At 32.4% G+C, this 15,765-nt stretch overlaps 1 protein-coding gene across 9 annotated transcripts in view; it reads right to left on the bottom strand.

Annotated features, from left to right (window-relative positions):
• Positions 1-13,044, bottom strand: part of LOC143239001 (F-box DNA helicase 1-like) — a 39,463-nt gene extending 26,419 nt beyond the window's left edge. For 3 of the 9 annotated variants that reach the window (XM_076479711.1, XM_076479712.1, XM_076479704.1), the window contains exons 1-4: positions 12,116-12,252; positions 8,915-11,050; positions 6,615-6,745; positions 417-528 (exon numbers count right to left, since the gene is read on the bottom strand). In XM_076479711.1, coding sequence (XP_076335826.1) covers positions 417-528; positions 6,615-6,745; positions 8,915-11,050; positions 12,116-12,142 — 2,406 coding nt within the window. In that variant the 5' untranslated portion in view covers positions 12,143-12,252. Of the gene's footprint in view, positions 1-416; positions 529-6,614; positions 6,746-8,914; positions 11,051-11,359 lie in introns of all 9 variants that reach the window. The other 6 variants (XM_076479706.1, XM_076479705.1, XM_076479708.1 and 3 more) reach the window with 6 other exon arrangements.
• Between the last annotated feature and the right edge of the window lie 2,721 nt (positions 13,045-15,765).

The raw sequence follows: 15,765 nt of genomic DNA on the forward strand, positions 1-15,765 counted from the left end.
CACATATTTTCCAGTATTACTTTGACATTGTTAGCTAAAGTCATAAAACACAAAACCAACTACTTCAAACTCATATCCTCTTAAGTTTCCAGAAACTAGAATACAATGTTTCCTAGTATTAAACTAGCATAAAACATTTAACAAAGGTTGTACGCCAGTCTTTCTATTATGTGAGTCCAGAATTCGGACCAATACCACACAAAAACATCTTTATTATTTTCATAAGTTATTTAATAATTAAACTTACTTGATAATATAAGCTCACAAAAACAATCTGTATAGACTTATACAAAACTCAGGTAAAATAATTTAACTTTAAAACACCAGAGACTATCTGTAAATTTTATGACACTTAAAGGTTCTTTTTAACATTGTTCACACAAAGTGGTTTTACTTAAAATAGATGTTTCACTTACTAACTGGGGTTCTCTCTCCTCCAAGAATTCTAGCACCCACTTTATCTTTTCATGGTGTTGCAGAAAACTGATCGCTTCAGAGGATGCACACTGACGAAAGTTTCTCATGTACCTGTGAATATATTACCAGAATCCTTCCATTATCCTTTGATATCTATAGATAACTAACTACCATCTCAGGAACTACATTAACTCATGGATTTACAGATACCTAACAGCTAAATGACTATATTAACTCACAGATTTACAGATAACTAACTAACAGCTCAATGACTACATTAACTCATGAATTTACAGGTAACTAACTAATAGCTCAATGACTACATTAACTCATGGGTTTACAGATAACTAGATACCATCTTAATGACAACATTAACTCATGGATTTACAGATAACAAACTACCATCTAATGAATATATTAACTCTTGGATTTACAGAACTAGCTACCATCTTAATGAAAGCATTAACTCATGGATTTACAGATAACAAACTACCATCTAATGAATATATTAACTCTTGGATTTACAGATAACTAGCTAACAGCCCAATGACTATATTAACTCATGGATTTAGATATAACTAATTACCAGCTCAATCACTACATTAACTCATAGATTTACAGATAACTAACTAATAGCTCAATGACTACAGTAACTGACGGATTTACAGATAACCAACTAACAGCTCAATGACTACATTAATTCATGGACTTACAGATAACTAATTACCAGCTCAATTACTATATTAACTCATGGATTTACAGATAATATAGTCATTGAGGTGTTAGTTAACTCATGGATTTACATATAACTAATTACCAGCTCAATCACTATACTGACTCATGGATTTACAGATAATATAGTCATTGAGGTGTTAGTTAACTCATGGATTTACATATAACTAATTACCAGCTCAATCACTATACTGACTCATGGATTTACAGATAACTAACACTTCAATGACTATATTAACTCATGGATTTACATATAACTAATTACCAGCTCAATGACTATATTAACTCATGGATTTACAGATAACTAATTACCAGTTCAATGACTATATTAACTCATGGATTTACATACAACTAATTACCAGCTCAATGACTACATTAACTCATGGACTTACAGATAACTAATTACCAGCTCAATTACTATATTAACTCATGGATTTACAGATAACTAACTAACAGCTCAATGACAACATTAACTCAAAGATTTACAGATAACAAATTACCAGCTGAATGACTACATTAATTTGTAGATGTACAGATAACTAATTACCAGCTCAATGACTATATTAACTCATGGATTTACATACAACTAATTACCAGCTCAATGACTACAGTAACTGACGGATTTACAGATAACCAACTAACAGCTCAATGACTACATTAATTCATGGACTTACAGATAACTAATTACCAGCTCAATTACTATATTAACTCATGGATTTACAGATAATATAGTCATTGAGGTGTTAGTTAACTCATGGATTTACATATAACTAATTACCAGCTCAATCACTATACTGACTCATGGATTTACAGATAATATAGTCATTGAGGTGTTAGTTAACTCATGGATTTACATATAACTAATTACCAGCTCAATCACTATACTGACTCATGGATTTACAGATAACTAACACTTCAATGACTATATTAACTCATGGATTTACATATAACTAATTACCAGCTCAATCACTATATTAACTGATGGATTTACAGATAACCAACTAACAGCTCAATGACTACATTAACTCATGGACTTACAGATAACTAATTACCAGCTCAATTACTATATTAACTCATGGTTTACAGATAAATAACACCTCAATGACTATATTAACTCATGGATTTACATATAACTAATTACCAGCTCAATCACTATATTGACTCATGGATTTACAGATAACTAATTACCAGTTCAATGACTATATTAACTCATGGATTTACATACAACTAATTACCAGCTCAATGACTATATTAACTCATGGATTTACATATAACTAATTACCAGCTCAATCACTATATTGACTCATGGATTTACAGATAACTAATTACCAGCTCAATGACTATATTAACTCATGGATTTACATACAACTAATTACCAGCTCAATCACTATATTAACTGACGGATTTACAGATAACCAACTAACAGCTCAATGACTACATTAACTCATGGACTTACAGATAACTAATTACAAGCTCAATTACTATATTAACTCATGGATTTACAGATAACTAACTAACAGCTCAATGACAACATTAACTCAAAGATTTACAGATAACAAATTACCAGCTGAATGACTACATTAATTTGTAGATGTACAGATAATTAATTACGAGCTCAATGACTATATTAACTCATGGATTTACAGATTACTAACTACCATGTACTGAACTATCTTATTTGATAAACTGGAAAAATCATTGCATTATTCAACTGTTGAACTAATAAATAACAGGCTTTAATAAATAATGTTTTAATGTTTTGTTAATGCAGTAAAGAAAACAATTTATAATAAAATGATATGCATTACTAACATTTGGAAAATATTTTAAACTGTAATCAATAGATTAAAACATCCATTAGTAATACAGTAAAATATTTGAAAAATGTTTCAATTGATAATTAATAGATATCCATCATGAATATAGTAAAATATTTATAAAATGTTTGGATCAACAATTAAGATAGTATTGATTAATATAGTAAAACATTTAGGAAATGTTTTCACCTCTAATGAATACTGCCCTCTGATCTGAACCTCACTCATCATCCTGCCACACATGTAAATCACTTGAGAAAAGTGTAGCTAATATTAATATATTAAATTACATAATGCACAAGCTGTTTCAAGTATACTTTATGAAGAAGTTTGATTATTATTTTCTTCATTTGCTGATGTTATCAGTTTCTAATTTTTTCATTTCAGTTAATATTATAATATTAAACAAAGAATATACCTGAGAAACAAGAAACATATCACTCGCACATGATCTCATATTTTTTTACTCTTGGCTAATGTCGAAATTTAAGCCTACTTTTTAAACTAACTGCACGAGTACAATAAATTTTTTATTTAACTAAACAATGCACCAAATAACAGAATAATAAAAAAGACAAAGCAAACAATGTCTTATAATTATTAACATTTTTCTAGCTTTAGCACAAGAGACTTTAATTCCACCTTCAAGCTTACTGACCTAATGATTGCCAGAAAAAAACAAAACAACTGAGTATGATAGACATTAACTTGTACTGTAAATAGTATGACTAATACATTATTTGAGAGATTACTAAATTTGTTTTATATGAGGTCTGTTCAAAAAATATGCGGACTGTTTGAATTGCGCGGCTCCAGTTGATTCCAGGGGAATCCGCTTCGGTTCGCACAGATCAGCTGATTACGACGCCATTTCCCGATTGCAGATATCTTTATTTGTGTATTAGCTACACGGTTTTAAGTGAAGTGCGATTTTTTCGTTTGGCGGATTTCAGAATGAATGACCTGAAGGAGCAACGACTTGCTGTGACATTTTGTGTTAAACTTGGAAAATCTGCGACTGAAACTTTTGCTACGCTTAACACGGCTTACGGTGATGTTGCTATGAAGCGTACGGCATGTTTCAAGTGGCATGAACGTTTTAAGGATGGTCGACAGTCCATTGAAGATGATGAGCGTCCTGAATGTCCTTCCACATCAACTGACGACCCACACGTCGACAAAATCAGCACCCTGGTGCGGGCAAATCGACGTCTGACTGTCAGGGAGCTTGCTGAAGAGTGTGGGATATCAGTTGGATCTTGTTACGAGATTTTGACCGAAAAATTGAACATGCACCGCGTTGCTGTGAAATTTGTGCCTCAGAACTCGTGAGTTTTTGACCAAACATTCGATCACTGTTCTTCCCCACCCCCTCTACTCCCCTGACCTTGCTCCTTGCAATTTTTTCTTGTTCCCCAAACTCAAAAGACCCTTGAAAGGAAGAAGATTTGAGACGATTCCCGAGATTAAGGCAAATGCGACGAAGGAGCTGGAGGACCTTACAAAAGAAGTGTACCAGGACTGTTTCAACAAGTGGAAACACTGTTGGGATAAGTGTGTGTGTCGGGGAGGAGAGTACTTTGAAGGGGTCCCAGACCTGTAACTTCTAAATAAAGTACATTTTGTTTTATGACGTTAGTCCGCGTATTTTTTGAACAGCCCTCGTATTGCTTAAACTTACTTTTCTTAAAGTATAGAACAGTAAATAAAAAGAGTAAAGCAAACAATTATCTCATTTAGTTACAACCTTTGAACTCAAATGCTGCTGGACATAGGTTGTAAAGCCTTTTAAAAATCCATATATGGAGGGCATGAAACAAAATTATTATTTTTAGGTTTTGCATATTTAGTTGGATAACCAAAAAATCATATTATCGATACCATGGAATTCCACTATAATTTATCAAGCTTAGTAATCACATTGTATTTGGGTGTAAAAAACAAAATTTTAACTAGACTAAAAACACAACCTACCTCCTTGAAATTTTGGTTTGAAAGAATGTGGTAGCCTTTTCACAATTTACAAATGATGAGAAAACCACTAGAGGAACACTATAATGTGGTTATTTACATGTTCTATACTGAAATAAGTGTATATAAGGGATCATTTCCAAAAGTGGAAAAGTTGAATGGGGACACTTTGATTCAGTACATAAGCCATATCTCAGCAAAATAAAAAGATATTATGTTCTTATTTAATATTCTACCTTGTCAATATTGATCCTTTGAATTCCTAATTTGTACAAAATTATAGGTTTAATATTTTTACATCACCAACATCTAATTTGAACCAGTTCTGCATTCAAGATACCAAAATACCATACAACTTCATTGTCAAAGTATGTCAGTAAACTTGGCAAGAAAATGTACTTTATATACCCCAAATTTTTATATCCTCAATTTAAAAAAAAAAAGTTTTTCAATCTTATCTTTCTGTTTCATGTGATGTTGAACTTCTAAAACAAACAGCTACAACTTCCAACCACTTAGAATACAAACTGTACACCATTACAAGCTAAACCTAAAATTAAAACATCCTACCTTCTTTAGTCAAACCCATTGCAACTTTCAGGATTGTTTGCTAACCAACTTCACATGAATTGTACCAATCTTACAACCATGTTGATGAACTTAAGAGTATTCACTTGATATGTGTTATTCACTTGATGTGTTATTTGACCACTTTTACTTTTTCAATGTACTTAGAACTAATTTAAAAAACCTGGATAAACTACAGAAGATTCAAGACAGTCTATTACAGTGTCTTGTATTTTCTATGTTCTAAAAATGCATATTTGAAAATTACATTGCCTTTTTTAAACCTAAATCTTAAGAAATGACATCAAATACTTGTAGTCTATTGCAATCAGTTTGAATATACACTAAAAGTCCTTGTTGTATACTTATTATTCCATTAAAAACAGCTAATTTAGAAACTTCTCAACTACACATAACAAAACTTCACCAAAACAGAACATCTAAAGCTACACCAGCTCAAGTACAATAGATCATGTTAGTTCTACCATGATGTAATTTACACAAGTATCATTGTTCCAATGCTACAATATATACAATAAAACCATAACTTTAAAAGAAAATGGATATTAAAATGTTTACCAGTTAATAGTTTTAAGTAAATTGAAACATTTTTTTAAAAATCAATGCAGAGGAGAAAATTGGTTTATTCTCTTCCAAATTTTTCAACTATTTATTTCAGTGTACACTGATACTAGTCATATTATATAAAACAACTTCTGGTACAGGAGTTTCAGAGGTTATGCAAATAAAACAAGAAAACTTTATGATAAAAAGACATTAATTATTAACAGAAACATCACTTTGTACTCAGATCGACTCATTAACATATTTGGAAATTCACACACACAAGGTTTTATTTTATTAAAAAATTATGACTGTGTACAACAGATTGTAATTATTACAAACAGCTTGCCATATCTGAAGATGGATGTAATTAATTTATAGTGTGTTTAGTTTCACTGTTTGTCAAAGAAAACAACTTTGTCCTTAAAATATTCCAAACATTATCTAGTTCACCATATAAAATGTAAATATCTAATCATTTGTCTATGTAGTCACTAGTAAAATTTCAAAATAATAAGAGATATGTGCTTACTATCTGTCACCTACCTGATGAGTCCCATAATGCAATGCTTCACAGAATTCATCTCATACTTTTCACATATTGCTTTTATTTGGACTTTCACTCCTGCATCACTGTTGGTCTTCAGTCTATAGTATATCTTTTTCCAGGGTATGAACTAAACACAAATATAAATGAATTACAATTTACATGAAAATTTGATGAGTAAACTGTAATGGGCAACAACTGTCTATCGTAAAAAACACAACTATAAAGGAAAATGTTTTTAAAGTCTTTAATCTTTGGGTCAACTTGTGTTGGATGTTGCAGGATAGTAAACTGGATCATTGTGGAGGACATGTTTTCATTGGTTTTTGCTTATCCCTGATTTTGACTGATGGAAAGACTGCATAAGTTTTCAACCAATGGTAGCCATAGATTGCTCACCTCTGGTTAGTGAAGGATTTATTATGTAGAAAAATTATTAAATTTTTTGTTTTCCAAAATTTGTCTGCTTGATGATTTCACTTTTTCCCAGTTAATTTTGTGTTCATTAAGACAGTGTGTCCTGCATTGGCTGAATTTTGCGTTTTCATGTGTGTTGTACTAACTTTATGTTCTTTTATTCTTGTCCCAAGTCCTTTTCCTTCTTTTTTTTTTTTCAGGAACATGGAATTTCATATACTTCATTTTTTTGAGTTTGTCATTAGTAGGTTTCTGTTTGGTTTGCCCTAGAATGTATTTTACTCTTTATAGGATATCCACTGGAATTCTAGAGTGAATTTCTTGACTACATGTTTGAGTTCTTCACTGAAATTTTGCAGGTAATGTAGTTGTGTTACTGTTTCCTTAATAATACAAGAGATACACTGTAGTTGTTTTTCTGTTTTACCCTGTACCTGAAAGGAAACACTAACACTTCTAACATTTATGTTCTGTACCTGTAAGGAAAGTGGAGATAAACTGTAGTAGTGTTAGCGCTTCCTTACAGGTACAGAATATAAAATGTAGTAATGTTGGTGCTTCCACACAGGAAAAAAAAAAAGAGATAAACTGTAGTAGTGTTAGTATTTTGTTACAGGTTCAAAGATAAATTGCAGTAGTGTTAATGTTTTCTTACAGGTACAGGAGATAAAATGTAGTAGTGTTAGTGTTTATTTACAGGTGCAGTAAATAAGCTGTAGTAGACTCTACAACCTTGTTCTAGTGTTAAAATTACTTAAATACTCATACATTCATTACTAAAAACTTGATTCCACAACCTAGATAAACTTTTAATTTTACTCAAGAAATACTCACATGCTCATTACCAATCACTTGATTCTACAACCCTGTTATACTGTTAAAATTACTCAACACATACTCACACGTTCATTACCAATCACTTGATTCTACAACCCTGTTATACTGTTAAAATTACTCAACAAATACTTGCATGTTCATTACCAATCACTTGATTCCAGAACCTTGTTAGACTGCTGAAATTACTCAACAAATACTCGCATGTTCATTACCAATCACTTGATTCCAGAACCTTGTTAGACTGTTAAAATTACTCAACAAGTACTCAAATGTTCATCACCAATCACTTGATTCCACAACTTTGTTAATGTTAAAATTACTCATCAAAAGAACCTTGTTATGTTGTTTGAATATAAAACCACTCAACAAATACTCAGACATTAATTACTAATCACTTGAATTCACAACCTTGTTAATCTGTTAAAATTACTCAACAAATACTCGCATGTTCATTACCAATAACTTGATTCCAGAACCTTGTTAGACTTTTAAAATTGCTCAATAAATATATGTTCATTACTAATTACTTGATTCCACACCTTGATAGACAGTTAAAATTACTGAACAAGTGCTCAAATGTTCATCACTAATCACATGATTCCACAACTTTGTTAATGTTAAAATTACTCATCAAAAACTTGCACATTCATTATTAATTCCTTGATTTTAGCATGTTGTTTGAATATAAAAACCACTCAACAAATACTCAGACATTAATTACTAATCACTTGAATTCACAACCTTGTTAATCTGTTAAAATTACTCAACAAATACTTGCACGTTCATTACTAATCACTTGATTCAACAGCCTTGTTAGACTGTTAAAATTAGTCAACAAATACTCCCATGTTCATTACCAATCACTTGATTTCACAACATTGTCACACTATTAAAATTAATCAACAAGTACTCTCATGTACATTACTAATCACTTGATTCCACAACCTTGTCAGATTGTTAAAATTACTCAATAAATATTCATACATTCATAAGTAATCACTTGATTCCACAGCCTTATTAGATTATTAATATAACTTATACTCACATGTTTGTTGCTAATCACTTGATTCCAGTATTTGTTCACTTTTGTTAGGTTAAGAAAGAGGTCCAACACTGGAAGACGACACAAGATCAACTCAAAACAATGAACTGGCAACAGAGCAAAGTAATCAATTCCTTGAAATCTTGCACTATCGACTGCATCCTCCGCTTCTGCAGCTAGCCTATATACAGCATCTTCAGTGCCTAACAGTCCATATGTATCTTGACAAAGTTTATCATTCACTAAGATGTTCTTCCTATTATAATTTCTCTCCTTTATATAAGGAAAAGTTTGTGAATCTCCAGACACTAAGTAAGCATGATCACTGTCTGAATTTTCAAATACAATGGACTTCCTTGTTGGAGTATGTGAGTTGTCTAGAGATGATAAACCTTCAGACTTGAATTGGCAAGGTAAAGATGATTTATTCTGACCAACAAAATGACCTTCATTTCTTCTATCAATACTAGTGTTAAGTTTTACAGTGTCCTTTACAGGGAAAAGTTGAATGTAATTTTTAAGTGTGTTCTTTTGATAGGTTTTACTTCTAGATTTTTTTTTATTACATTTTTTTGTGTTAATTGAATTAAATTTTATAGAAGGAGCTGCCAAATCATTCTGAGAAACATCTGTACCACTTAAATTTCTCTCAAATGATCTTTCCTTGAACCTCCTAGGAAGACCTATAGGTTGAATCAAGAAAGGATTTTCCTCAAGAGAACTAGAAGTAAACTTCCTCTGAACACACTTTATCTTTTCATCACATTTCTTTCTAATATTTCCTGATGATTCAGAATTTTCTGTTATTAATGATGAAGCCCTAAAAAACCCAAAAAAATTATATTTTTTCAACTGTGAGAAAGGTTGTACAATATCTTGTGGTGAAGAAACAGATGTACTTGGATAACTTGGTACAGTCTTTGCTGGTGAAGAAACAGATGAATTTGGATAATGTTGTGAAGAAACAGATGTACTTGGATAACTGGGTACAGTCTTTATTGGTGAAGAAACAGATGAATTTGGATAATGTTGTGAAGAAACAGATGTACTTGGATAACTTGGTACAGCCTTTGCTCCTAAAGAAACAGATGTACTTGGATAACTGGGTACAGTCTTTGCTGGTGAAGAAACAGATTTACTTGGATAACTTGATGCAGCCTTCACTGGTGAAGAAACAGATGTACTTGGATAACTGGGTACAGTCTTTGCTGGTGAAGAAACAGATTTACTTGGATAACTTGATGCAGCCTTCACTGGTGAAGAAACAGATGTACTTGGATAACTGGGTACAGTCTTTATTGGTGAAGAAACAGATGAATTTGGATAACGTTGTGAAGAAACAGATGTACTTGGGTAACTTGGTACAGCCTTTGCTCCTAAAGAAACAGATGTACTTGGATAACTGGGTACAGTCTTTATTGGTGAAGAAACAGATGAATTTGGATAACGTTGTGAAGAAACAGATGTACTTGGGTAACTTGGTACAGCCTTTGCTCCTAAAGAAACAGATGTACTTGGATAACTGGGTACAGCCTTCACTGGTGAAGAAACAGATTTACTTGGATAACTTGATGCAGCCTTCACTGGTGAAGAAACAGATGTACTTGGATAACTGGGTACAGCCTTCACTGGTGAAGAAACAGATGTACTTGGATAACTGGGTACAGCCTTTGCTGGTGAAGAAACAGATGAATTTGGATAACATTGTGAAGAAACAGATGTCCTTGGATAACTGGGTACAATCTTTATTGGTGAAGAAACAGATGAATGTGGATAACGTTGTGAAGAAACTGATGTACTTGGATAACTGGGTACAGTCTTTGCTGGTGAAGAAACAGATGAATTTGGATAACATTGTGAAGAAACAGATGTACTTGGATAACTGGGTACAGTCTTTATTGGTGAAGAAAGAGGTGTACTTGAATTACATGCAATAAATTTCTTCTGTGAATGAAATGCATCTTTTTGGCAATTTTTGTTTGCTGGCTGTAGCTTATGATTTAATTTGTGCAAATCACAAGATAATTCTGTTGGATTTAACAATGGTGAGGCTCCTTCTTTTGTTGCAGCATATTCAATGCACTGTAAACTATCCCAATGGAGACGCCTACGCTTCATTTGTGGCCGAGTACACAGTAACTTTATGGACATAGAAAGGAGTAGGCAAGATGACTTAGTGCTTTACAATAAACATAAAACAACCCAAAATAAATGATATGGTGCAAGTCTATCTAGTTTTACTTTGTTTTTACCTCTCTTTATTACTAAGATCAAACTAGCACATTTGAAAGTGGCTAAAGACTGCAAAAAATATACATCAAAACACAAAGAATTTAGTCATATTCAAAGTTCAAAACAGGATTTGAGATATTCTTTAAAATTATATCATTAATTACAAACACATCACAAAAACAATTTAAATAGCAAAACAAATCTTTGTAGTATCACCTTGTAATATTCCAGTAATGTTATCAACTCTTCATGATAAGTGCTATGTCAACTATACCTTTTCTTCCATACTGACATGTATACAGGTATTTATTAATTGTATAAACATACTCATATCCTGCCAATGTTACACACTACATATGATAATAATATTTGGTGTCCACAATAATGGTTAGATAAACATCATATTTATGGGTCATTTTCATCCTGTCAATGTTACACACTACATGATAATAATATTTTGTGTCCACAATAATGGTTAGATAAACATCATATTTATTGGTCACATTCTTCCTGCCAATGTTACACACTACACATGGTAATAATATCTATTAATAATAACTGTTAACTGTACCAGTTTTTTTCTAATACCAACAGCACCAACTACAATTGTATATTACAAACTGTAACAACTTTCACAGCCAATCACCAACTGTACCAACTTTGACTATCTACCAACAAATGCATGGGTTACTAACTATAAAAGTTTTTACTGGTGTGCTACCTTCTGTACTAACTCAATTATCTTTACCACTTTCACTGGTATCTACTACCACTTTTGACTTCCATATAGTTCCAGAATAAATATCCAAATATGTATTTAAGTTTTTATGTTTAACTTTCTATATTTACGATTCTATGAAAAGCTCAAGCATGTTTCAGAATAATTGTATTTGAATTTAAATACTTCACTTTTTCCAGCCTAAACATTGCTGTTGGTATGACTAAACCAATAGAGATATATCAATGACTAACCTTGTAACAAATCGTCGGACTGTTCATTTATAAAATTCAAAAATGTTTTGCGTACAGTTTCACGCAAGTAATATAAATCAATTTGTTTTTTTTTTTTTTTTTACAATTAATGTTATTATTAGCGCATGTAATTGGTCACTTACTATTTATTTTATTTGATTAACAAGTTTTATATTCGAATAATGACAACTGTGACTGTGTGTTCTACAAATCCTATACATCAAGGTCAATCACGGCGAAAACTAACTACCTTATTAAATCGTATCTAGAATTCAATCTTCGTAAGAACTTTAGAATATTTATAAATGTATTTGCATTACGTAATTAATTGCAACCTCTTACTCTACTCTAGCTCTTCTATTACTAATACTTTTACTATCAGTATTGAAATAAAATCGTTAAAAATAAAACAATGGCTACCGTGTGTAAAGCTTACATTCACCGCTATTCAGTACAAAAAACACATTTAACCAAACAAGTTTAACTTCGCTTATCACTGCCATTGTTATCTCTCCTCTGCGGTTTTCAAATGCACGGAGAACGCCTTCTTGCGATGTTGACACAACAGATACATGGTAATAATAATTTAACATTACATTATTTAATTACAAAGCATAACAAGGAGCTGTTTGGCCCATCCAGACTGTGGATTGCTATCCTATACCGAATGCTGATATTCAAAAACATCTTTATTTTTCGATTCTCAATACTGACATCTAAAACCTTCACCTAATCGACTCTCAGTGTCGTAGCTTCTATCACACCTCTAAACATACTATTCCATAAGCCGACTGTCGTAACAGTTGTTTTTGTTTTGTTGTTTTGAATTAGCACAAAGCTACACAATGGGCTATCTGCGCTCTGCCAACCACGGATATCGAAGCCCGGATTTTATCGTTGTAGGTCCGCAGACATACCGCTGAGCCACTGGGGGCGTCGTAACAGTGACGTACTTGAGTTTCTCCAGATTTTAAAATTATGTTCACTAGTCTCAGCTATTAAAAAGCTTGTTTTTTGTGAAAATGTAAACCTCTAATAATACTGGAAAACAATAAAAAATGTTTCTCTGCTACTAGAAAAAAACAAAACAAATTGTTATGAGTAATCTGACGACAGTGATTCTAAAAATCATGTTGAAAATTACCGATTTCCTCTTATTTTCGAGCTGTGACAGATTTATTCAAAACACTTACGTATCGTTAAAATAACTTTTTTTTTCTAACAGCTTTGTTTATTCACTAAACATTGTATTTAAAAATGTTCAGAAACAATAGTTGTTCAATTATACTGGGTATTCCCAGATTGCCCCTGAAGAAGAAAGGTACATCTTTCGAAAGCGCTCGGGTTATAAGGGTTTCTATTTTAGTTTTATCAAGACTTCTTGGACTTACGTGTTTTTAGCACATCAGAAACAATACATAATGGCAATCACATTTTAAAAAATCAATGACTATAACATGATTTTATACTGAAAATACATTATGAGACACAAAAAGCAAAATGTTGGGTATGACCATTCTGCAGGCCTAAAAGGTGTGCAATAACTTTTGGATCGTATATGTTCCACCTATGGTAATCATATCTGTTATGGCCTAAAGTATAATTTAGATACAAACAGTATAAGCAACAGAAATCAATGGCTCAGTTTTCCCATTGTGCAAAAGCACATTTTTCAGACAGAACTTTAGATGATTCGATAAAATTTCTAATTCTCTCATTAGTGCATTAGTTGACAGTAATATCGGTAAACTGAAAGTCTTGGTTATGATGGAGCTAATTGCTGTAAACGAGAGCCAAGACATTTCCCATACTGCTTTGGTAGAGACAAGTCACCAATCAAACCATTTAGTTCTTATTGTAGTATCAGATGAGGCAGTTTATGTTGAGGCGTCACGGGAATAGAATTGCTAGACAAAGAAAATGAAAATTATTTATTGATTTCTGTCGCTGGTGGACGTGGCACTGGAAGATTATCCCCATAAAATACTGATTTCATTGCATATGGAATACATAGAAATATTAGTCATGCAAAAATAATAATTAGTTAGATTATTCTAGGTTCGCTCTATATCATAGAAAATTCAAATGCACACTTGCCCTCTTCTTATTCAATCACTGTGCTAAGCCCTATGCACAAATTGTACAACACATATGTGGAGCCCAATATTTTTTGATCATCAATTTTACACCCAAGATATTTGGAGTAAATTTCCTTTACTTTATGTGTGATGTTTTTCTTTCTTAAAACTTTAGTAAATTTTCCATAAATGTAACAAAAGCTGTTTGTGTGATTTTTGCACTTTTGGACTTCGCTTGAAGTGGTGGCAATCAGCATTTCAAATAATTTTTAAAGTATTCAAAATAATTTGTGTTTAAAAACTAGAGCTTAAATTATTTTAATAAAACGCTTTGCAGAATTTGTTGTATCGTGGACATGATGCGAGAAAGAAGATCAGACTTTATCTTGACTGTACGATGAGCGAAACAAAGTGATCAACTGAGTGAGTTCGAGGCAACTGTGAGAGAGGCGTCTGGTTTCTGCTTTTATGTTCAGTCCAGGAACTTGTCGAAGGTTCTAGTAAATTGAGCACGTCATGGTTTCGTGAATTCTGGATGGAACAGGTGAGTGTGGGAATGAAGTAAAACTGGTGCAACTCACTATAATTGTATCGAGAACAAATGGGAACAATATATTTGGAATTTCATATGCAGCCAGTTTTTAAAGTTATCAAAATTGTGCGCCCTTCATCCATTAAAATGTCCAAATAAACTTAATTTCACGGCATAAGTCTATTGTACTGATTTGGTTACTTGGTTGTTTTGCATACTTGTAATAAAGCACTGAGATACTATAATAATTCCAAATCTAGAAGCGACGACTGAATTGTGACTACATTTTTTAAAAAATCAGCACCATCAAATTGCCTCTAATTACTTGAGTTTTCTTCAGAATCATTTCTCCTCTTCAGCGAAAAAAAATGTATTAAGGTAATCCCTTCAAATATTGAATTACGATGAGAGCTCTTCGATGAATCTTCTCCACGATTAAATATTTTTCTTAAATAAGGTGTTCAGAACTTAATACACTGTTTCAGCACCTTAAAACTAGTACTCAGTGCATCTATTTATACATTCATGTTTGTCTTATTAAAATCTAATGTACATTGTCTTGAAAGCTTTATTGATTTTGTAATAGCTACATGATATTGTTTGCTTCAAAATCTTATTTAGTTTTCCTGCAAGGTTGTAAAAATAATTTACATTGCAATAACCAAAAATGTTAAACATTAATTTATTACGTGTGAATTTTTGTGAATTTCGCACAAAACTACCCGAGGGCTATCTGTGCTAGCCGTCCCTAATTTAGCAGTGTAAGACTAGAAGGAAAGCAGCTAGTCATCACCACCCACCGCCAACTATTGGGCTACTTTTTTACCAACGAATAGTGGGATTGACCGTCCCATTATAACATCCCCACGGCTGAAAGGGCGAGCATGTTTAGTGCGACCGGGATTCGAACCCGCGCCCCTCGGATTACGAGTTGTACGCCTTAACCCACTTGGCCATGCCGGGCCGTTTTATTTGGATTGAAATAAAAAAAAATTGTTTAAGTTTGTGTTTTGACTGTTTTATGTTTGAAAGTTACTCCT

This window comes from Tachypleus tridentatus, chromosome 13 (genome assembly GCF_004210375.1).
Source record: "Tachypleus tridentatus isolate NWPU-2018 chromosome 13, ASM421037v1, whole genome shotgun sequence".
Lineage (NCBI taxonomy): Eukaryota > Metazoa > Arthropoda > Merostomata > Xiphosura > Limulidae > Tachypleus > Tachypleus tridentatus.